Genomic DNA, 23,089 nt, shown 5'->3' with positions numbered 1-23,089 from the left:
TATATTATTTTTAGCACGTTTAAGACTGTATAATTTTATAAAAAAAATTGCTAACGAAAATTACCCATCAATAACCATTATGCTTAAATAGGTGAGGTTAGAAAGCATCGGGGCCGAAGATATTGTGGATGGAAATCCTCGACTGATTTTGGGTTTAATATGGACAATTATCTTAAGATTTCAAATTCAAGAAATTGAAATCGATGTGGTAAGTGATTATCGTATTCGATACTTGATCATTATAAACCTATATTGGTTATTAAGTAATGTATATTATATTATAATAATTGTTAAATTATATTAAAATTAAAAATAGGATGAAGAAAATGAAAGCAGTGAAAAAAAATCGGCCAAAGACGCTTTGCTTTTATGGTGTCAGCGCAAAACGAATGGCTACAAAGGAGTCAATATACAAGACTTTACAAGTAAATAAATAATTGAAATAATTCCGTAAAAAAGAAATACAATAAATAAAGCTGTACCTATAGGAATAAGTACGTTATATTATGTTATAATACATGGTATTGTTTTCTTTAGGTTCTTGGAGAAATGGCTTAGGATTCAATGCATTAATCCACTCTCATCGGCCTGATTTACTAGATTTTCCATCACTTGAAAAGAATACCAATATCGACAACCTAAACATAGCATTCGATGTAGCCAATAATGAATTAGGAATTCCAAGATTACTTGACGCTGAAGGTAAAATAGATCAATAATTATTAAAATTTATATAAATTATAATATCATGTTTTGTTTAAAAAAAATAGATGTGGACATAAACAGACCAGATGAAAAATCCGTCATAACGTATGTCGCTTCGTATTATCATACGTTTGCGAGGATGAAAAATGAAATGAAAAGTGGTCGAAGAATAGCCAATGTAATCATCAACATATAATATTATTTTTCAAAAATTATAACAAATGTTAATTTCACTTTTTTTTATGTATATTTATATATATATATGTTTAGATACTAGGTCAACTGATGGATATAGATAAGAAAAAAATAATTTATGAACAACTAACTTCCGACTTGTTAGAATGGATACAAATGAAAATTAAAGAACTTGAAAATCATAATTTCCCTAATTCTTTAGAAGGCATTCAGCGTGAACTATTAGCATTTAAAAAATATCGGACTGTTGAAAAACCTCCCAAGTATGACCAATATGTTTTATATTACATTTTAACGTTACATATTTGTTTCCCGTGTACAGGTATATAGAACGAAGTGAAATTGAAGCTCTTTACTTTCATATTAATACCCTACTAAAATCACTTAACCAAGGCGTGTTTATACCCCAAGACGGACAATTAATACATGATGTTGAACGTAACTGGGAAGCCTTAGACAGGGCCGAACATAAACGTGAAGTTGCTCTACGAGAGGAACTTTTAAGACAAGAACGTTTAGAACAACTCAATTACAAATTCGAAAAAAAAGTATAGAAAACATGAATTTTAAACTAATCATTTAACACTTACTTTACACATTTTTATTTTGAAATTAGAGTGTTCTTCGAGACGGTTACCTAAAAGAAATGATCCAAGTACTGAACGATCCTAGGTTTGGCAATAGCTTAACTCAAGTCGACGCTACTGTAAAGAAACATGAAGCTATTAGTGCTGACATCATGGCAAGAAAAGAGCGATTTCATGATTTGAATGCTATGAGTGACGAATTGATTAAAGAAAACTACCATGGAGCTCAGAGAGTGAAAAATAGAGAAGAAGAAGTATTACAGAGATGGAAAGACCTTTTAAAACTTTTAGAAAGTCGCAAGATAAATTTAAACAATATAAGTACTATGTTTTCTATGCTTAGAGAGATAGAAACAGTTATGTCTACCATACAGGTAATTATGAATACCAAATAATATTTTAATGAAATAAGTATTTTATAAAAGCTGATTTATAATTATAATCTTTAATATTGTAGGAAATTGAAGTAACTTACAAATCTGAAGATGTTGGGCCTCATCTGCTTGTTGTAGAAGACTTATTGCAAAAACAAAACTTGACTGAAATGCAAACTACAGCCATTGGTGAAACAGTTCGAAGATTAAATAGACAAGGTCAACAATATGTACCTTCTAAACATAAAGATACTGCTTTATTAAAAGAAAGTTTGAATCAACTCAACACTGCATATGATAGGTAAATACTAAATATTTTGAAAAAATCAAAACATACTTATTCTTTAATGTTTATAGGCTGTCTGAATTAAGTAAAGAAAGAAGAGCTAGACTAGAAGAAGCAAGAAATTTCTATCAGTTTATTGAAGACCATGAAGATGAAGAAGCTTGGCTTGTTGAAAAGCAACGTATTTGTAAGGCTGACATTTCAGCAAAGGATTTGAGAGGTGTATTGAGCTTACAACAAAAACATAAGGTTGTTAATAATTATTGATTACATTTTTAATGTTTGTATTGTAATAAAATATTTAATTACTAGGTTTTACTGGATGAGATGAAAGTGCATCGTCAAAAAAGTGATCAAATATGTAAATCTGGTTTGAGTATTAATTCTAGTGAACCTTCAGAAATTCAATCAAGGGTTGATTCTTTACAAAGTAATTGGAATTCATTAAACAGCTTATCCCAACTGAGAACTAAACAATTACAAGATGCAGCTGAAGCCTATCAAGTAATTTGTTGTTAAATCATTTTAAAATTTAATATTTATCCTGACATATAAAAATATATATTTATATTTGTAGTTTTATGCTGATGCAAATGAGACAGAATCTTGGTTATATGAACATTTAACAGTACTGAGTACTACTGACCACGGTGTTGATGAACCAAGTGCACAAGCTCTATTAGCTAGACATAAAATACTCGAAGAAGAATTAGATGCATATCAAGGAGATATACAATCATTGAATACACAAGCTGAAAATTTAGTAAAAGCAGGAATATCAAATATTTTGGTAATTTAATTTATATTTAATTATATGTTAAATATGATTATGAAAATTAAAATTCAAAATTTCAGCTGTCTAATGATACAAATCAAAAAGTTCAAGTTGAACCAATAGAAGAATGGGTGTTTGAAACTAGATTACTTCCCCAAGAAGTCTTTGAAGAAGAAGTAATTGAACATGTTGAACATCGAACTGTTGTAGAAGAACGACAGGTGCCTCAAGTAAAAAGTTTATACCCATTTAATGGACAAGGCATGACAATGACAAAAGGAGAGGTATATAACATTAAATATGATTAAGAATTGAAAAATAAAAACATTGTTGTGTTATATAGGTGATGTTCTTACTAAATAAAACAAACCCAGATTGGTGGAGTGTAAGAAAATTAAATGGCCAAGATGGTTTTGTACCAGCCAATTATGTCTGTGAAATTGAGCCTAAAATTATGCAAGTATCAGTTAGGAGGCCACACGTAGTAAAAAGTACAAGAAAAGTTCCCAAAGTCAAAATGGTCAAACAAAAGGTTCGAGTGAAGAAAACTAGAATTCCAGAAAAAGATGGTAACCATATTAATTTTCTAAAATGTATTTTTATATTCAAAAAATATTTTTAATATAGAGCCAGCAAAAAATGATAACACTAACCTTAAAAACGAAAGAAGTATTGAGAAGCGTATAACAAATATTAATGAGACTTACTCAAAATCGCAAGACTTAGCAAAAAAGCGACATGCTCTTTTGGAAGACTCTATTTGTCTTTATGGGTTTTATAGAGAATGTGATGATTTTGAAAAATGGATTAAAGATAAAGAAAAATTATTAAAGACTGAAGATAAATTGGATACTGTTGAATCAGCTAAAAGGAAATATGAGGTGAATATATATTATATTAATTGAAACTTCAGTCATGCATTTTACTTATATGTTTTATTATTAAAATTGGGTTATAGAAATTCTTAACTGATTTATCTGCGAGTAATAAACGCATTGAAGATATTGACCGAGCAGTTAAAGATTTTACCAAACTTGGGCACAGTCAGCTTAATATGATTACTAACAGACAAAATCAAATACATACAATGTGGAATCACCTAAATTGGCTGAAAGCACAAAAAGAAAAAAATTTGGAAGGAGCTCTTAGGTTAGTTCTTACATTAAATTCATAAATAAATTATAAAAATTAGTATGTCTTTTAAATATAATTTTTTCATTTTTAGTGTGGAACTATTTGAAAAAACTTGTGATGAAGCTAGGGATTGGATGACAGAAAAAATGGATAAACTTGATGGTGCCGAAGTAGGATTAGATTTAAAAACTATACAAGCACTACAGAGACGACATTTAAATTTAGAAAGAGAATTAGCTCCAGTAGAAGAAAAAGTAAACAGGGTTAATTTGTTAGCTAATTCAGTGAAGGTTTCTTATCCTAATGAAAAAGGTATGTCTGATGCATATATCATAGAAAATTGATGATTATTCACTTAATTTATCATATGTTGTTCTTTTAGAAAATGTCAATCAAAGACAAAAAGAAGTTCAAGTTTTATGGCAAAATGTAAAGAACAAAGCTTTGGACCGTAGGTCACGTTTAGAAAATGCTGTTGGCCAGCAAATTTTCATGAATAGCTCTAAAAATCTTTTGAATTGGATGTCATCAGTAAAAGAATTAGTAAATACTGATAATTCTGCACGTGATGTTGTAACAGCAGAAAATTTACTTAAAAACCATCAAGTATTATACATTATTTTTAACCATAATATCTCTTAAAAACCAACATTTCTAAAATAATAAATAATTACACTAGGAATTGGGTGATGATATTAAAGCTCATGAAGATGAAATAAGAGAAGTATCAGAACTAGGTAAACAACTATTATCTTCGGGTAACTGTAGTAGTAATGAAGTTAAAGAACGCAACAATAAATTAACAACTGAAGTAAATAACATTACCAAAGAATGGACTCAAAAAAAAGAATGGATAAAACAATGTTTAGCTCTACAAATATTTAATAAAGAAGCAGATCATATTGATGCAGCTACTTCTGGAAGCGAAGTGTTTTTAGAATATACTGATTTAGGAGTAATAAGAAAGATTTATGTTTAAATAGATTTTAAGTTTTTAATTCAATATTTTTTCAAAGGGTTCTGTTGATGATGTTGAGGCACTGTTAAAACGTCATGAAGATTTTGAAAATTCACTTTATGCTCAAGATGAAAGATTAAAAACTTTCTGTGAAATGGCAAATAAACTAATTTCAGCTAATCATTATGATAGTAATCAGTAAGTTTGCTATTATCTACTTTAAATCAAGTAATATATTCTTAAATTTAGAATCATAATAATCATATTTTGTAGTGTTAATAAACGTAAAGAAGCAGTTTTACATCGACGAAATTTGGTAAAAGACCAAGCAGCAGTCAGGAGAAATGCTTTAATAGCAAGCAGAAATTATCAAGCTTTTCGAGCAGATGTGGATGACCTTAAAACATGGCTTACAGATAAGTTGAAAACAGCAAGTGATGAATCATATCGGGATCTTACAAATATCGAAAGAAAACTTCAAAAACATGAGGCATTTGAGTGTGAATTACGTGCAAATGAGGGTCAACTAAGAAATATTAACAAAGTAAATAAAAAAATTTTCCATTTATCATTCTACAATATTTTATACTAATATAATTTATTTTTCAGTGTGGTCAAGGGTTGATAAATGAAGAAAATTATCGAAAAGATGAAGTAAAAACAAAGTTATCAGAATTAAATAATGACTGGAAAAAATTGGTCGAGGTTAGTGTGGAAAAGGGCAGATGTTTAAGACAAGCAGCAGCTCAACACACCTATAACAGAACATTAGATGATGCATATTTTAAATATGAAGAACTAAAAATGGACTTACAATCACAACAAGTGGGAACAGATTTACGCCATTGCAAACAACTTCTTAAAAATCATCAAGTAGTAGAAACAGAAATCCAACATTGGAAACAAAAAATTGATGATTTAGTTTTTGCTGGCGAAGAAATGGCTCAAGACGGTCATTTTGATGCAGAAAATATATTACAATCTAGTAAAAAATGCCAACAAATGTATGCATTTGTTTTATAATAAAATTTGCTAATCTATTTTTAATATTTATATTAAATAATTTATTAATATCATATTATTATTAATGGTTTAGGTTTAATGCATTAGACAAGCCACTTAAGCTTAGAAAAGAAGCTTTGGATGAATCATTACGTTTTCACAAATTTGGTTTTGAGTTAGAAGCTGAACTTGGTTGGATAAGAGAACATTTACCACTTGTTGAGTCTAGTGAGTTGGGTACTAATCTTCACCAAGCACAAACATTGTACAAGAAACATAAAAAATTAGAAGCAGAAATACAAGGTCATCAACCTATGATCAATAAAACCTTAGAGTCTGGTCAATCGTTAATACATCAGAAACATCCAGAAACTAAACAGGTACTGCTATAATTTAAGTTATTTTTATTTATAGTCGTTTTAAAATTTAAAAAAAAAATAAAATTATGTACATTTATTTATTTAGGTTTCATCATTATGTACTGGACTTGAAGATGCATGGAAAGATTTATTAGACAAAGGCGAAGACAGAAGTCGCAAACTTGAATTAAATTTAAAAGCTCAACAATTTTTCTTTGAAGCAAGTGAAATTGAGAGTTGGCTACTTGAAAAAAATAATATGTTATCTTCTACAGACTGTGGTCGAGACAGAGATGCAGCATCTAAACTTTTAACCAAACACAAAGTATGATAAATGTGTATTTTATTTTTTTATAATTTCTGTGTAACCATATTGGTTTTATTTGAATTTCATAGGCTTTAGAATTAGAAATTGATACATATGAAGGTATTGTCAAAGAAATGTGTCACACTGGAAATAATATGATGAACTTGAAACATCCAGATATCAAAGCTATATTGTCAAAACAGGAATATATTTGTGAACAATTTAAACTATTACAAAAATTAGCAACTGCAAGACAACATAGATTAGTCGAGAGCATGTGCAGGTAAGAAATAAAATTATTCATTTTATTCACTGTACTAATTTGTTGTTCTTAATTCAGACATGAATATTTGATTGAAAATTATGAACTTGAACAATGGATTCGAGATAATATGCAAGCTGCATCATCTGAAGACTATGGACAAGATTTCGAGCATCTATTGGTATAAACATATTTAAATATAATTTTAAAATTAGTTATAACATATATTTCAATATAATCAATTCAATAATAGGTGTTGCAAAATAAATTTGATGATCTCAAACACCGAGTGGAAACAGGATCTAAAAGATTTAAACAATGTGAAGATCTTGCTAATAAATTAGTAGCAAATGATTCAGAGTATACATCAGAAATTGAGAAACGGCAAGAAGAAATTAGAGAACTATGGCAACAATTAATAGTTACTATTGAAAATCGAGAAAAGCGTCTCAAAGCTGCTGGAGAAATTCATAGATTTCATAGAGATGTAGCTGATGCATTATCTCGGATTAATGATAAAGATGCAACTATTTCTGATGATTTAGGAAGAGATTTAAACTCAGTTTTAACTTTAATTAGAAAACATGAAGGATTTGAAAATGATCTTGTTGCTTTAGAAGCACAACTTCAGGTAAACAAACACAATACTGCAATAAATTTACATGTTTATTGAACTGTTATTTTTAACTTAGATTTTAGTGGAAGATGCAGTAAAATTACAAACTCTTTACCCAGGGTCAAATGCTTCTCATATTGCAAAGCAACAGGAAACTGTAGTTCGAAGTTGGACTTCACTGCAGGATCGCTCTGCTCACAGGCGAGAAGCTTTACAAGCAAGCTGTGATTTACACAGATTTTTAGCTCAAGTAAGTTTTATAATTTTTTTTTTTTTTATGCTTGATGAATCATTACTCTAATTGTATTGTTTCATAGGTTAGAGATCTAGTCAATTGGTCTAGTAGTTTAAGAGCTACTATGTTAACAGAAGAAAAAGTAAGAGATGCAGCGAGTGCGCAGCTTTTGAAAGGAGAACATGAAGCTGTGAAAGCTGAAATAGAAGCTAGAGAAGAAACTTTTCAAACTGTTGCTGATCTTGGAGAAGCACTAGTACAAGGAGGTCATTTTGCAGCAAATGTAATACTATATTTATTTCTATTTCACTTTAATTTGAATTCAATTTCATACTATTAAAACGTGCACATAGGAAATCCAAGAAAAACTTAATCATTTATTGGAAGAACGGCATCAATTACATTCATCTTGGCATCATAAAAAAGTTCATCTTGATCAGCTTATTGATTTGCAATTCTTCCTCCGCGATGCTAAACAAATAGATACAATTTGCAACACACAAGAAGTAGCATTAGCAAGTTTAGAATATGGTACTTTAATTTATATTTATTTAAAAAAAAAAAAAATACCAAAATAATAATAATAATGTAATTCTATGATTGGTTTTATTTTTATCAAGGAAATACTGTGGATCAAGTAGCTTCTTTAGTAAAAAAACATGAAGGTTTCGAAAAATTATTTGAAACTCAAGAGGAAAAAATTTCTCTCTTACAAGATCACTGTCACAAGTTACTCAGTCAAAACCATTTTGAAAGTGATTTGATATCTAAAAGACTAAACGAAGTTGTAGCTAGACGAGCACAAATTCGAAAGCTAAGCATTTTAAGAAAACAAAAATTAGATGATGCTCTGTTGCATGCTCAATTTCTACGTGATGTTGGAGAAGCTGAATCATGGATCAGCGAAAAACGCAAAAAGTTGGATATGGAAATTAGCAAAGGTGATGTTAATAACTTGGAAGACAAAATCAAAAAATTGCAAAAACATCAAGCGTTCCAAGCTGAGCTTTCTGCAAATCAAGGAAGAATTAATTCTATAAAAAATAATGGTATACTTTTAAATATAAAATCTTTTTTTCATAATTTATTATTTAGTATTAAATTTTATTTGTTTTTTTTTTATGTATATATAGCTGATATGTTGGTTGAAAAGAAGCACAAAAATTCAAAAGACATTCAAGATTCTTTAGGAAAACTTTTAGTTTTATGGAGAAATTTATTGCAAGAAACTAATGAAAAGGGTAGAGGTTTAGAAGAAGCTCAAGATATCCTAGAATTTAATAACCAAGTAGATAAGGTAGAAACTTGGATAAGAGATAAAGTAAGATAATTATATTTCTATTAAATTTAATTTGACATGTATTAACCACATAAACATCAATAAAATAAATATTATGAAATTGATTTGCAGGAAATGATGGTCCAAGCTGGAGAAATGGGTTTAGATTACGAACATTGTTTAGCATTACAGAGGAAACTTGAAGACATTGACAATCGAGTTGATGAGGGAAAAATAGAAACAATTAATAATTTAGCTGATAAACTTATTAGACAAGGTCGTAGTGATACACAGTCTATACAACAACGTCGACAAAACCTTAACAATAAGTATGAAAAAATGAGTTATCTGCTTATTTTATACATACTATTAAAATAAATATATTATAATATCATTTAATAGCATATTTTAATAAATAAATATGTATTATTAGGTGGAAGGCACTTCAAGGTGCCTTAAGTGAATACAGGGAACATCTAAATGGAGCTCTTGAAATACATTCATTCAATCGAGATGTTGATGATACTTTGCAAAGGGTTAGTGAAAAAGCTCTAGCAATGTCTAGCAACGAAACTGGTAAAAATCTAGGTAGTGTTGAACAATTACAAAGAAAACAGGATGCTTTAGAACGAGATATGACAGCCATTGAAGGAAAAACAAAAGAACATGAATCTGAATGTAGGCGGCTTATTCAAAAATATCCTGATATGTCTTCTCCAATCAAAACTAAATTGTCTGAACTACAAGATAACTGGAGAAACTTGCATATGTTATCGAAAAAACGACGAGAAGCTTTAAATGATGCATATATAAGGGAAAAGTTTTTATCAGAGTTAAAAGAAGCTGAACTTTGGGTAGTGGATTCAATTAAAAAAATTAAAGGTCATGATATGCCTACGAATATGGCTGAAGCAAAAGCTCTGTTAGAATTAAACCAAGAAAGAAAAGCTGAAATCAATGGACGCCAAGAACACTTTAAGACATTGAAAGAATCTGGATTGAAAATAAATCCAATTCCTGAAAAAGAACTTGCTCACCTTGACGAACTACGTAGAACATTGAGTGCAGCTTGGGAAGAAAGAAAAACTATGCTAAGCCAAGCTTTAGAATTACAAATATTCAAAAATCAAGCTGATCAAGTAGATAATTGGTTAGCATCAAAAGAAGCATTTTTGAGTAATGACGACCTAGGGGTAAGTAACAAATAATAGTAATAATTTAGTTATTTATATTTTTAAATTTATCTAGAACAAATAACAATAAATTTCTAAATAAAAACTGTTCCAAAAATGCAGGAATCATTGTCAAGTGTGGAAGAATTAATACGAAAACATGAAGCTTTTGAAAAAACATTAACAGCACAATTAGTCAAAGTAGATGAGTTAGAAAAGTATGCTTTAGATCTTGTCACAGGCCAACATTATGACATCAATGGAATACAAGGACGATTAGTCAGCATATGTAATAGAAGAGATAGACTAAAAGAAGCTACAGCTTCTCGCAAAAAACGTTTAAATGATTCCAGGCTTTTACAACAGTTCTTAAGAAATATGTATGAGGTAAATAAAATAAAATAAGCTTATGAATAGCAATATAATAAAAATAAAAATAAATTAACATTTCTAATTCTAGGTGGAAGGATGGATAATTCAAAAACAACAAGTAGCTGGAGATGAAAGTTATAGAGATCCTACTAACTTACAGCGAAAAATTCAAAAACATGCTACTTTTGACTCAGAATTAATCGCAAACCGTACTCGTGTTAATGCTATTTGTACTGAAGGTGAAAATTTAATTAGCAGTGGTCATTTTGCAAGTATGGAAATTCGAGTAAGATTAGACGAACTTGAAACAAAATGGCGACTTTTACAAGAGATGAGTTCTCTTAAAAAACAACGATTACAAGATGCTTATCAAGTGAGAATTTCTTTTAAATTTGATAAATATAAATAATAAATAAAAGTTATCAATTTATCATAAAAAATATTATGTTTTTAGGCATTATTATTTAACCGCACATTAGAAGAACTTGAAGCTTGGACAGAAGAAGTAGAAATGCAATTACAATCTGAAGATCACGGAAAAGATTTGCAAAGTGTTGTAAATCTGTTGAAAAGGCATTCACTATTAGAAAATGATGTTCATAGTCACGGTGAAGCTTGTCAATCTCTAAAAGATACTGCTCTGACATTCCAAAATTCTGATCATTTCATGAAAGATGAGATACAAGAAAAATCTCAAGCCGTTCTTAAAAGGTATGTAATAAAAATAAACTAGTTTATTTTGTTTTAACTAATCTAAATGCTTTACAGATATAATTCTCTTCAAGAGCCAATGCAAATACGAAGGGATAATCTTGAAGATGCACTTATAAATTATAGATTATCACGAGATATTGAAGAAGAATTGACTTGGATTAATGACAAGGAACTACAAATCAATTCTCATGATTTTGGTACAAGCTTACACTCAGTGCAGGCATTACAAAATAAACATCAGGCAAGTTTTATTGTAAAATAATGTATTGACATTGATTATAAATACTAGTATTTACTATTAATATTATTAATAATAAATATGTATTCTATTTAAAATTTTTAATTTATTTTTTTGTTTTTTTTTTTTTTTTTAAAGGCTTTAGATGCTGAGTTAATATCTCATGAACCAGTAGTTGCAGCTCTAGTTGACAGAGGTCAGCAAATGGTTCGTAGTGGTCATTTTGCATCACAACAAATTGAAATAAATTGTAGTGTCCTTCAAAAAAAGATGTCTGAACTTAAAGAACAATCCAAGATCAGGAAACAAAAATTATTAGATGCTTATGAATCACAAATGGTTAGTATTCATTATTCCAATGTAATTAAAGTAATGTATCATATCAAAACTAATACATCTAAATTTTATCATAATTATATAGTTCTATGCGGAAGCAAATGAAGCTGAAGTTTGGTTAAAAGAAAAATATCCTTTATTGGCATCTAACGACTATGGTAGAGATGAAGACTCTGTACAGACTCTTATGAAAAAACTTGAAGGAATAGAAAGAGAACTGAACACATTCCAACACACTCTTGAGAGACTAGCAAAATTAAGTAGGAACCTTGTGAATAGATCACATTTTGATACGGAAAATATTTTACGAAAACAGGTACAATAGAAAAAAAATTATTTTTATCTTATAATTAAAATGACCTTTTTTTAGACTGATATAGAAGAAGTTTACACAGAGCTCTGTACATTAAATAAAAAAAGAGCAACTAGATTAGTAGAAAGTCGAAAATTCTACAAGTTTATTCGAGAAGCAGAAGATGTTGCCGAATGGATAGGAGATCAAACAACAGTAGCTGCTTCGGAAGATTATGGTCGAGATGTAGAACATGTAGAACTTTTGATTCAGGTAATTTTCTTTAAAATTCTAACTTTTGTCAAAATATAATTTTAATCTATATTTTAGGCATTTGAAAGCTTCATGAGTGGTTTAAATGGTAGTGAAGGGCGTATCTCGAGTTGCATAAACATTGGTCATAAATTACTCGAAGAAAATAATCCTGAACAAGATCAGATTAGAATAAGGTTAGAAGACACTCAGCAACTATGGGATGATTTAAAAGAATTAGCTAATGCTAGACAAGAGGTAAATATGTTTTATTTTTATAAATATGAATAGTTATCATGCCATCAATAAAGTACCTATTTTCAATCATAGATGTTATATGTACATCTATAATTTATCTATTTTTGAATTTTGAAAATTAATGGTATGCATTATCATCAATTTTTAACTTGTATGAAAATAAAAATAATTTTAATTAATATTAAAGACTTTTAAATATATTTAAGATTATTTTATTTTTTATTCAATATAATGTATTGTCTGACGATTAATATTATTTATTTAATTAAATTTAATTTAATTAGTGTATTTAAGTATTAAGCAAAACAAAACAATAATATTTTGTTGTATTATAAAAATTTAATAAAGAACAGTAAAACAAAATAAAAATAATACTTATCTTATTTATACGCCTAATAATCAATGTTTCTATGAATTTATTTAAATTAACAAAAATAAATGAATAATACTTGTAAACAACTAATACCACAATAAAATATTATATACATCTGCTGAATCTTACATTCATTCAAAATTTGTATTGTAAATATAATAACAATTTAAGTATACAATAAAATTCACAAATTAAATATTTGATTGAATATTTCTATTGCTCTAAGAACTATAAATAAAAACCAATCAGTTTAAATAAATTATGTTTTAAGTTACAAATTTTTATTCTATAATATTATTCCTCTAATATTTACTATTAATTTTATGTCGTAATATATATGTAATATAATGTTATTATTTATTTTTTTTAAAAATATTTTCAGTAATTATTTAGGATAATAATTATTAATTACAACTATTATTTAACATTAATCTTAATTTTATTGATAATAAAAGTATTTCACTGCAATATAAATTCCACTATATCACTTTGTCAATGTACCGCAAGCAAGTCTTTCAGTATTTGGATACTATCTAATTAAAATTGAAATTAATATGTATAAATACGCGAAATACAATTACATTCATCATAAATCTTATTATTATTATTTTTATGTTGCTTATACTTTGTTGCAATTAAACTAAAATCCGTAAAAAATGAATAAATAAAAATTCTTAAATTTTAGGCTTTGATGGGTGCTAAACAAGTGCACGTCTTCGACCGAACCGCCGATGAAACCATCAGCTGGATTCAAGAAAAAGGTGGATTGTTGGCTGCCGAAGATTATGGCCACGATTTAGATACAATACAAACTCTAATCCAAAAACATCAAGGTTTTGAAGCAGACCTTGCCGCAGTCAAAGAACAAGTACTTATTTTTTTACTACTAGTTACTATTACTAATAATAATAATAAAAAAATTTTAATTTATATTTAATTTATACTTTGTTATTACTCACCAGGTGGAATGTGTTGTACAAGAAGCTGGTCGGTTATCAGCCATGTTTCCAGACGCCAAAGATCACATCGAAGTGAAACAAGAAGAAGCTGTGGATGCTTGGACCACATTACTAGAAAACGCGAGTCAAAGAAAAAGCAAGCTGAACCAAGCAGAACACTTGCAGTCTTACTTCGATCAGTATAGACATTTAATGTAAGTATACATATAAAAAGTATTTTATTTTTTTTATACTTTTAATGACGTGTTTTAACATTTTTAATGTTACCGAACGAATGTTTAGTGCGTGGATAAACGAAACTATTGCAAAAATCACGTCGCCCATACTCAGCCAAGAGGTGAGTGGTGCAGAAATGCTCATACTACGACATCAAGAGCACAACGCTGAGATTAGCAGCCGATCTGAAGTGTTGAGCGAGTTTTATCAGACTGGAAGAAGTCTCATTCAACATGTTCGTATAGAAATTTGACATATATACGTTTTTCGTGTTACCATAACTATAATACGTGCATTTTAGGGTCATTTTATGTCAGACGAAATCAATGAGAAGATCCACGTTCTCGAACAAAGACATAATTTCATGACCGACACTTGGGAAAAACGTAAGGTCTTGTATGATCAAAATTTGGACACACAGGTACCTATTATTTATAATACGTATTATATTCAGAGACGTCTTTAAATACAATTGACACTTGAGAGGCGTTATATTTGAAATTTGATTAGATAGAGGAATGCCAAAATAATTATTGCACTCTGCACTAAAAAATCTAAAGCTGACCTTGATTATATCAATTGTTGACGAAAAAACATTGATCAGATTACTTTAAATATGACGCACTACGTTCTGTCTGTATGTTTTATTTTTAGCTGTTTAAACGTGATGCGGACTTACTGGAATCATGGATACAAACCCGAGAACCTGTGTTAAACGATGACAAGCTTGGTGACTCTATATGGCAGGTCGAAGAACTCATCAGGAAACATGAAGATTTCGAAAAGACAATCGAGGCGCAAGAAGAAAAGTTCAATACGCTGAAGAGGATAACTCTAGTAAATTTTTTCGCTAACTTACTCCTATAACTTGTTTTAAAATAAATGTATTTTAATGGATATTGAAAAAAATAATAAATAGCTATTTATATTTAATATAATATTAAATAATTAATAATTTATATTTTTTTATTAACTTAACGTGCTTTGTGTCGTGTGTACTTAAACAAATCAATAGCTTATTAATTTCACTAAATTCATATTATATATTTTATTTGTGCAGTTGGAATTAGCGTTTAAAGAACAACTGGAGACCGAAGAACGGGCCCGTGTTGCAGAAAAAGAACGACTGGAACGAGAGCGACTGGAAGCGCGCAAACAACGTGAAGTGCAGCGTATTACAGACGTAAGTTTGTCTGAGGATTTATAAATACATTTTGATAATTATTAATCAACATTTTCCATTGTTCAGGAGAGAAAGAAAGAAGGCGACCGTTGGAAGGTCAATAATACAGGCGAGATGATAAATGGCGATGATGACGAATTCGACCCTAACATGAGGTACGCTACGTAAATTAAATATACATTTTTTTTCTCAAAGCTTTTTTAATGGTTTAAGTTATTTAGTTCTTGTGTAACTATGAGAGCTATGTGGAATACTCGCATGAAACTTTTTTTTTTTGTTATCTTTATTCTTACAGTTTTATAAGTTTATTCAATAAAAGTTTTCATAAAAGAAATTATACTAACATATTATAAGATGATCATGTACTCTTAACAAATATAATATTATTATTTAAACTTTTTCTTATAGAATTGCCTTGTTTTTTTGTTTTTTTTTTTTTTTTTGCTTAAGAATGCATGATAAAAATATTGCGCATGAAAATGATCTAGTAGCGCCGTTGAAATCACCAGAAGCGTTGAGAGTCAAAAATGCTTCACCTATAAACGAAGACTCGGATATGTAAGTTATATTTGCTAGTATATTCGCTCTCTCTAACGCTATTACTACACTAATGCCTGTACTTTTAATGTTATATTCATATGAAAATCGTAAAATAATAATACCACTAACTGTTGTTTCTATGAGCTATTAAAAATTGTTATTTTAATATATATATATATAGACTCATGGTTCCCGGCTCACCAGCATTAAACAACAGTGGTAATTTCTCTTCAATTTTTGGAAATCGTTTAAAAAAAGGTAATTTTTAAGTAAAACATTCATACTTATGATATTTGTTACTTTTGACGAACGTATAATATAATATTATACAAAAATCTAAAATACGTACCTATATAAAAGTTTTAAATATAAGTGTATGCTATATTGTATATATAGACGTAAAACGGGCTGAAAGTATGAAAGCAGACGTTTACAAGAAACCCAAACGAACGCCCAGTTTTACCACTCGTAGGAGAACACAAAGTTTCCGAAAACTTCAAAAATTGGAAAATGTTGACCAACTGCCCCCAGTTGAAATACAAGGGTTCTTGGACAGAAAACATGAATTGCAAAGTAGCGGGAAAAAAGCAGCGGTCAGGTCATGGAAAACTTTCTATACAGGTAAGCCGGACATACTACTTTTTTTATATAATAGTCAAAATTTAATAAAACCGCAGTTGTTTATATTTTTTACTGTTATGTTATTATGGAATGTTAAAAAATTGTAGAGAAATCTGAAATTCAAATAATTCGAGAAAAAAAATGTTCTGATTAAGTATCTTATATTATTTTTTAGGCGTGTTTACAATTTGTGAAATTATATTTTATACCAATTGGCTATCGTCTACCCAAAAAATGTAATCCTAGAATAATAAAAATATAACACATCTCTGTAAACCGCCATTAATACCTTGGTATATACTACAATACTATAAGTACATGTTAATAATAAGAATATAAAAAAAATACCGAGAAAATTTGTTTATACTATACCAGGATAACTAACCTTTTTTTAAATTGTGCCTAATAAAATAAAATTAGAATGTTCCATAAAAATTAATGCTTTATATTACGTATTGATTTTGCAATAATATAATAAATATGTTATCTGGCGTTAATATACCGTTCATTAACATTAAATGTGCCGCAAGTTGGCAATCCCTATACTAAACAATACAGAATTAAACTAATAATAATAAATATCGTGTTGTTGTTTAGTGCTATGCGGTCAGCTATTGTGCTTCTTCAAGGACCAGGACGATTTCGTGTCTAGTAAAGCGGCGACGTCACCAATTATTGTGTTCAAAGCGAAATGCGAAAAAGCGTTCGACTACACTAAACGGAAACACGTGTTCAGGTAAATACCGTGATAAATAATTATATATTGTAAATAGCGTGCATTTAATTTAAAAATTATATCTATTGTTATATAAATGAAATAAAATATAAACAGGTCTACATTATATAGTAGTACGAAAATATATTGTGTCCAAGTAACAGAAAAATAACTAGGGACTGAATAAGTTTAAATTAGTTTAATCATATACGTAATATCATTGAGTATAGTTAGTATACTTTGTTTACTATATGGTAATATACTTCTAATATATATATATGTATAATATAAAATATTTTCATTTAATGACTGTTCAAAATTAAATTGTCTCGATTCATTGTTTCTACTTTTCTTATAGCGTAAAACCAACGCTTGTGTTGTTTAGGTTTTTGGTAAGTACATAAATACATAATATATAATAACTTATTTATATACGCTAAGTACGCACGTTTGAAATACATACCTAAAGAAACACGTGATGACAAAAACATCAGACGATTACTATATATCTTCAATCTTGTTACTGTTTTAGGCTATGCTGTACGGACGGTTCAGAGTTCCTTTTCTTGGCCGACACGTCCAAGGAAATGGAAGAGTGGGTCAATAAGATCACGTTCCACGCACAACTTCCTCCAAGCCTACAGCTTCTGAGTTACGACGACAACCAAAAGGTACGTATTTAGTTTTAAATTCCAATCCTATTAAATACAATATTTTCAAGCACACATCCTATGTACATCATAAAGAATTTAAACTAAAAAATCAGTTAAATTGTCGTATAATATTAGTTATATTGTATTAACTTATCTCTATCACTTAATTTACTAAAATAAAAATGTTTCCATTTCTACAGGGTTCGCCACGATCAGACTTACAGACTCCGGTCCCGTCGACCGTTATCAGTACAAGTTCGAGTGCGGCCACAACACCGGAAACTGAACGCAAGCCCCTTGCACCGTTGCCTCCGGTAGTAAACGTACGGAAAGACAGCCAACTCCGTCGGCCCATACCTGTACGACCGCCTTCGGTGGACAACATACCGTATCAAAATAATCACTCGGCCGTCGGTAAGTTCATACTATTACACGATACTCTGTTAAGAAATTTAAAACGGCTAACTCGACAGACGATTTTCTGGTACTATTTTGTAAAAAAAAATACTTATGATATCGTTGTGTAAACAAAAAAACGTAATATTTCTATTAGGTATAGTTCTACTTTGTGCTAGGTTCTCAACGATTAATTCATATGTCGGGATGAGAATTTATAGAATATTTTTTTGTTTTCTATAAATATAATAAATAATAATATATGTAGACAGCAGGGATGTATGTATTATGTACCTCATGTCTAAACACCTATTATACTTTTCGTTTCCAGACGCTACCGATTACGGTACCAAAGCATCGCCATCCGGATACCCTGCACGGCCACATTCCTATTACTCGAACGGCAACAATGACTGGACCAAAGACTCAATCCATCCCAAGTCACCAGGTTCGTTATTAACGCCTACACACTCTATCAGTTATTACACTTTTTTAACAATAATAATAATATGAAATCCCAATATCGATCGATGTATGATAATCTTACGGTCCCATTTTTATTTTTACAGACGTTGCTCCGCCGCCGTTGCCGACCACTGCACCACCGATTAAATCAGCTAACAGAGAAACATGGACTTCGGACTATAGACACAGCGCCGGTAAGTTTTTTTGTCAAGTAGCTAACCTTACCTACCAATATTATATTATTTATTTCTCCCTACTAACCCATTACGCTGTTCATAGTACTTGGGTACTTGAATATCCCACGTAATCAGTTAATTTGATAAAACTAGGATAATAATAAATTATGTATTTTAAACGGCAACCCACAGTTTTTTCCCTACAATTTTGAAAATAATCTCATATCGCTGAGTTGAATCAAAATTTTAAAATTTTAAAAATCTTGTTATTTATTAAAACTATTTAATATTAACTATTTAATATTAATTAAAACCTTGTCCCGCTTCACCCTCTCCTAAATACGGCTCTGGATATGTGTTAATTATTTTTATTTATATGGAACAAAATTAAACACTGTATAATGACCAAATAGTACAGTATAACCAAATAGTTAGAATAAAATAAAATTTATTTCACCAACCGATTAATTATACTACGATGAAACATTACACCACTATTGTTTGTGGAGAACTATACGGAAATCTTATTTGTTTTATATATTCTAGTACTGATTATTATACTTTTGTATCTACATAAAAAAAAAACAAATTTTATATTAGATTCGTACCTATATGTTGTAACAACCACAGTTTATTTATTTTTTTTGTATCAGCTATATCCTGCTATGGTATCTACCTTTTCATTTCAGACTGTTTTTCTAACGTCATTAAAGAAAGCAATAAAAATGTCAACAATTTAACCCAGTATTCCCAACAAAATCAAAATTAAAATTAAAAAAAATGCGTAATTAATACACTTCGTATAATTTATCATTCCAATTACTATTATACTTATTATCCTCACATAAACACTATACAGTCTGTGTGATGTAATAAAATCATTATTTTGTTGGTACTGCAATAATTTACCTACTGTTTTTATACGATTATGTATCGCATTACTGAAACAATATTCCTTTTCTTTATTATAAGTAATCATTACATTTTTAGGGGTATTTACCTATCTTAACATATTGTTTATACAAGTACATAAAATAAACATAATATTATAGATTATATATTCTTAGATTTTTTTTTCATTTGTATATGTATATATGTGTATATACTACATACGCACTACGCAAAAATATAATTCTATTTCATTGATTGATCAAATTTAGAATATTATTTACGTTTCCGACGTTACTATGTCGTTGGCAGAAATTTAAAAGGGGGGAGAAGGCAATAATCTGAAAACAAAAGAAAGCGAAGCGAGTAATTTTGTTCGGTCGTAATTGTAGTTATTTTAAATTTTTAGCAGTAACTGATTTCCATTACCACTTTTTAAGTTAGGTTAGAGTTATTTTGATTATTTTATTATGTTTATCCCCATAATCGATTTAAAGAAGGATGTGTGATTGTGTTTTTTTTTCTAATTTCACAGTGTACGCAAATATCGATGCGCTCAAGCAACCACCGCCAGTACCAAACCGATCGGCCACGTTACCGGTAACGAGCAGTAACCAACAACGGGCCAGTGAGAGTTCTAGTGAAAGCGAACACCAAATGCCGATGGGCCGTAAAGACAAGAGGTCCAGCGTCCTGTCCAGCCTTTTTCGCAAAAAAAAAGCCACTAACCTGTAAACGCTATATGCTAGCTGCAGATAATGGCACTTCGACAATATATTATTATAATTAATATAACCAACATTTTCCTATAAATTATATACATGATATCCATACAATGATACTAATCCGCCATATACATGTTGTAGTTACATGGATCTAAATATTATTATTATTTTTTACACATATATTATGTGTCATAGTCTGAAATAGTGTCGAAATTGGAATGAAAACCCGTATGGTTGAAAAAATGTCTACTGTTATTCAATAAGATGTCGAGAGACTTTGTATTCAAAAATCTGAGCAAAATAACGATAGGAAAAATATACGTTTCAAAACGTCTCGTAACTATTTACAACTATAGTAGTCAAATGTATATATTACCTATATTATAATATATAGGAGTTATTGAGTGTATATTTTTTAACTTCGCGGTTATGATGTGACACAAGCTTTAATCTACTCCGTCTCCTCCTACGGTATATAACATTAAAATTTAAATCGACCATATTACAATATAATTAGTATGTGTGCGTGTTACTATGTATACTTATTTCGTTTCCGTATAATATTTAATCAGTGTGCCATTCATTGTATACCTATCATAATATGCTTTGTAAATGTATTTGAGAAAGAAACCCACACCGAAACTACGGTGCAGTCAATGTTGTATATTATTATTTTGAGTTAGATTTCATGGATACCTATGTGTATGATTTTTTTTTTTTTGTTTAATTTTATTTTGTCACCAAAAAACATACATTTTTATTATATATTTAGATAGTTCTTAATTTTACCGTTGTATACCATGTATTTAAGCTTTTAGGCCATACATGCCTATTAATTTCATAGTCATAGTCAAAGATTTTTATTGAATTCATTTCTGAGAAATTTGAGGAAAACGAGAATGGACCATTCCGCCATCGAATGAAATATCTATATTTATAAGATTTTTTTAAAATTTTAATTGACAAACTCGTGTTATGATATGGGTATTGTAATTATTTATCTATGTCATTTAATGCATTATTTCTTTTACAGCATTTTTAAGTAAATCATGCCATTATTATGGGAATTAAATATAGTTTATTCCTCCGTAGATTTGAATAATTCTGTTGTTTTTCATCTACTTTTTTTCTATCATGTATAAATATTTTTAAACATTTTATCATGTATTTTTTTTGTCTATTATTGTTATAATATGTTTAATATTTATAAAATTATACAATTATTTTCATTACTATCGAAGCGATCATGTATACTATATTATGACATACAAATATGCATTAGTAATTTAAAAAAACTATTTTATTCATTAATTTTTGCTTTTAATTAGAGTCCATGTTATGTTTGAATGTATTTTTTTCTCTTTTTAGTCACACGCGTATTTTGCCCTCATTATTAATTTCATTTTTGTTATATTGTAAATGTCATATTAAGTTTCTAGTTATATAGGTATGTAGTACTATGTAGTTATACGCAAAAGTATACGCTATGTTTAAATATTAAAAATAATTTATAATTATTATTATTACTATATTATACAATATATATATATATATATTTTTTTTTTTGATAATTTTATCATACATACATAGTGCCTTATTAAACAATATTGTACTGTTATTTAGAAGGTAGTAATAATTATTTTTATATTCAAAACTTTAAACTGTTTGTTTTTTCATTTATAAAAATATATCAGACTACTTATAATATTATAGTTAATTTTATTTAAACGATTATTACATTTTTAATTTGAGACATACTATTATACTTATTAAGTCGATAAAAAAAAATCAAAGCCTAAGCATTAAAATGTTAAAAAAATACATTAAAAAAATAAATATATTTATAAGTGATATCATACTGTTTTGAATTAACGAAATTTGTTCAAAAACATATTTTCATATATTTCTCAGGGTTCAACCAAAAATGTTATAGACACTTTAATTTGCTTTTGCGTATTTCGTCAGGTATGTAAGAAAAATCCAATTTATTTAGTTATATTTTCATAAAATAGAAAAATATTACAAAATTCCCATAAAATTGTAGAGATTTAGTTTAAATAATATATATATAACTTATCAATAACAATATCAACGATCCCATAATATAACTTTTATACTTTAAGTACATACAAGGTGTACCAAATTTCATGTGACAACATAATATACTTAAATTAGGAAAAAATGACCTATGTGAAAACCTCTTTGAATCATATAATCTAAACTAATTTGGATATTCATTATTTTTTTATTAATTAAAAAAGATGAATTTTTAGAGTGACTTAAAATTCAAATGGGAACCTACATTTTTTAAATATAATTCATATAGGATTTATTTTTATTTTTATTTTTTAATGAATTTTGATATATCATTCATAACTACGTATCAATAATTAAAAAACATTTGATTTTTGTACTTAATTCGTAAAATGTCTTCAATGAATAATAATGATATATGTTTGTACTTCTGTTAT

General features: G+C 28.7%; 1 protein-coding gene across 3 annotated transcripts in view; it reads left to right on the top strand.

The window, feature by feature from the left end:
- The window catches only part of LOC112604387 (spectrin beta chain, non-erythrocytic 5), a 55,212-nt gene extending 33,443 nt beyond the window's left edge, over positions 1-21,769 (top strand). The window contains exons 3-59 of one of the 3 annotated variants that reach the window (XM_025353409.1): positions 92-208; positions 317-425; positions 538-702; positions 771-883; positions 976-1,163; positions 1,223-1,448; positions 1,517-1,861; positions 1,945-2,162; positions 2,219-2,396; positions 2,460-2,651; positions 2,725-2,937; positions 3,003-3,206; positions 3,266-3,491; positions 3,550-3,803; positions 3,881-4,071; positions 4,148-4,368; positions 4,439-4,662; positions 4,736-5,011; positions 5,073-5,212; positions 5,288-5,558; positions 5,624-6,018; positions 6,111-6,396; positions 6,482-6,700; positions 6,772-6,965; positions 7,023-7,125; positions 7,198-7,575; positions 7,637-7,810; positions 7,878-8,078; positions 8,149-8,326; positions 8,416-8,844; positions 8,929-9,116; positions 9,207-9,403; positions 9,508-10,267; positions 10,370-10,633; positions 10,707-10,991; positions 11,073-11,329; positions 11,387-11,573; positions 11,709-11,909; positions 11,992-12,222; positions 12,277-12,471; positions 12,529-12,708; positions 13,767-13,949; positions 14,044-14,234; positions 14,323-14,491; positions 14,558-14,677; positions 14,911-15,093; positions 15,317-15,439; positions 15,506-15,594; positions 15,890-15,997; positions 16,161-16,237; positions 16,376-16,600; positions 17,198-17,336; positions 17,848-17,986; positions 18,169-18,382; positions 18,696-18,812; positions 18,934-19,023; positions 20,429-21,769. In XM_025353409.1, the coding sequence (XP_025209194.1) occupies positions 92-208; positions 317-425; positions 538-702; positions 771-883; positions 976-1,163; positions 1,223-1,448; positions 1,517-1,861; positions 1,945-2,162; positions 2,219-2,396; positions 2,460-2,651; positions 2,725-2,937; positions 3,003-3,206; positions 3,266-3,491; positions 3,550-3,803; positions 3,881-4,071; positions 4,148-4,368; positions 4,439-4,662; positions 4,736-5,011; positions 5,073-5,212; positions 5,288-5,558; positions 5,624-6,018; positions 6,111-6,396; positions 6,482-6,700; positions 6,772-6,965; positions 7,023-7,125; positions 7,198-7,575; positions 7,637-7,810; positions 7,878-8,078; positions 8,149-8,326; positions 8,416-8,844; positions 8,929-9,116; positions 9,207-9,403; positions 9,508-10,267; positions 10,370-10,633; positions 10,707-10,991; positions 11,073-11,329; positions 11,387-11,573; positions 11,709-11,909; positions 11,992-12,222; positions 12,277-12,471; positions 12,529-12,708; positions 13,767-13,949; positions 14,044-14,234; positions 14,323-14,491; positions 14,558-14,677; positions 14,911-15,093; positions 15,317-15,439; positions 15,506-15,594; positions 15,890-15,997; positions 16,161-16,237; positions 16,376-16,600; positions 17,198-17,336; positions 17,848-17,986; positions 18,169-18,382; positions 18,696-18,812; positions 18,934-19,023; positions 20,429-20,628 (11,940 nt within the window). In that variant the 3' untranslated portion in view covers positions 20,629-21,769. The remainder of the gene's footprint in view (positions 1-91; positions 209-316; positions 426-537; positions 703-770; positions 884-975; positions 1,164-1,222; positions 1,449-1,516; positions 1,862-1,944; positions 2,163-2,218; positions 2,397-2,459; positions 2,652-2,724; positions 2,938-3,002; positions 3,207-3,265; positions 3,492-3,549; positions 3,804-3,880; positions 4,072-4,147; positions 4,369-4,438; positions 4,663-4,735; positions 5,012-5,072; positions 5,213-5,287; positions 5,559-5,623; positions 6,019-6,110; positions 6,397-6,481; positions 6,701-6,771; positions 6,966-7,022; positions 7,126-7,197; positions 7,576-7,636; positions 7,811-7,877; positions 8,079-8,148; positions 8,327-8,415; positions 8,845-8,928; positions 9,117-9,206; positions 9,404-9,507; positions 10,268-10,369; positions 10,634-10,706; positions 10,992-11,072; positions 11,330-11,386; positions 11,574-11,708; positions 11,910-11,991; positions 12,223-12,276; positions 12,472-12,528; positions 12,709-13,766; positions 13,950-14,043; positions 14,235-14,322; positions 14,492-14,557; positions 14,678-14,910; positions 15,094-15,316; positions 15,440-15,505; positions 15,595-15,889; positions 15,998-16,160; positions 16,238-16,375; positions 16,601-17,197; positions 17,337-17,847; positions 17,987-18,168; positions 18,383-18,695; positions 18,813-18,933; positions 19,024-20,428) is intronic. The other 2 variants (XM_025353408.1, XM_025353410.1) reach the window with 2 other exon arrangements.
- The last annotated feature ends 1,320 nt before the right edge of the window (positions 21,770-23,089 follow it).

The sequence above is a fragment of the Melanaphis sacchari genome, unplaced genomic scaffold (genome assembly GCF_002803265.2).
Source record: "Melanaphis sacchari strain LSU unplaced genomic scaffold, SCAv2.0 Contig11_pilon_pilon, whole genome shotgun sequence".
Classification (NCBI taxonomy): Eukaryota; Metazoa; Arthropoda; class Insecta; order Hemiptera; family Aphididae; genus Melanaphis; species Melanaphis sacchari.
Note: the sequence above shows the minus strand (reverse complement) of the source record. Positions and strands in the feature narration are given on the sequence as shown.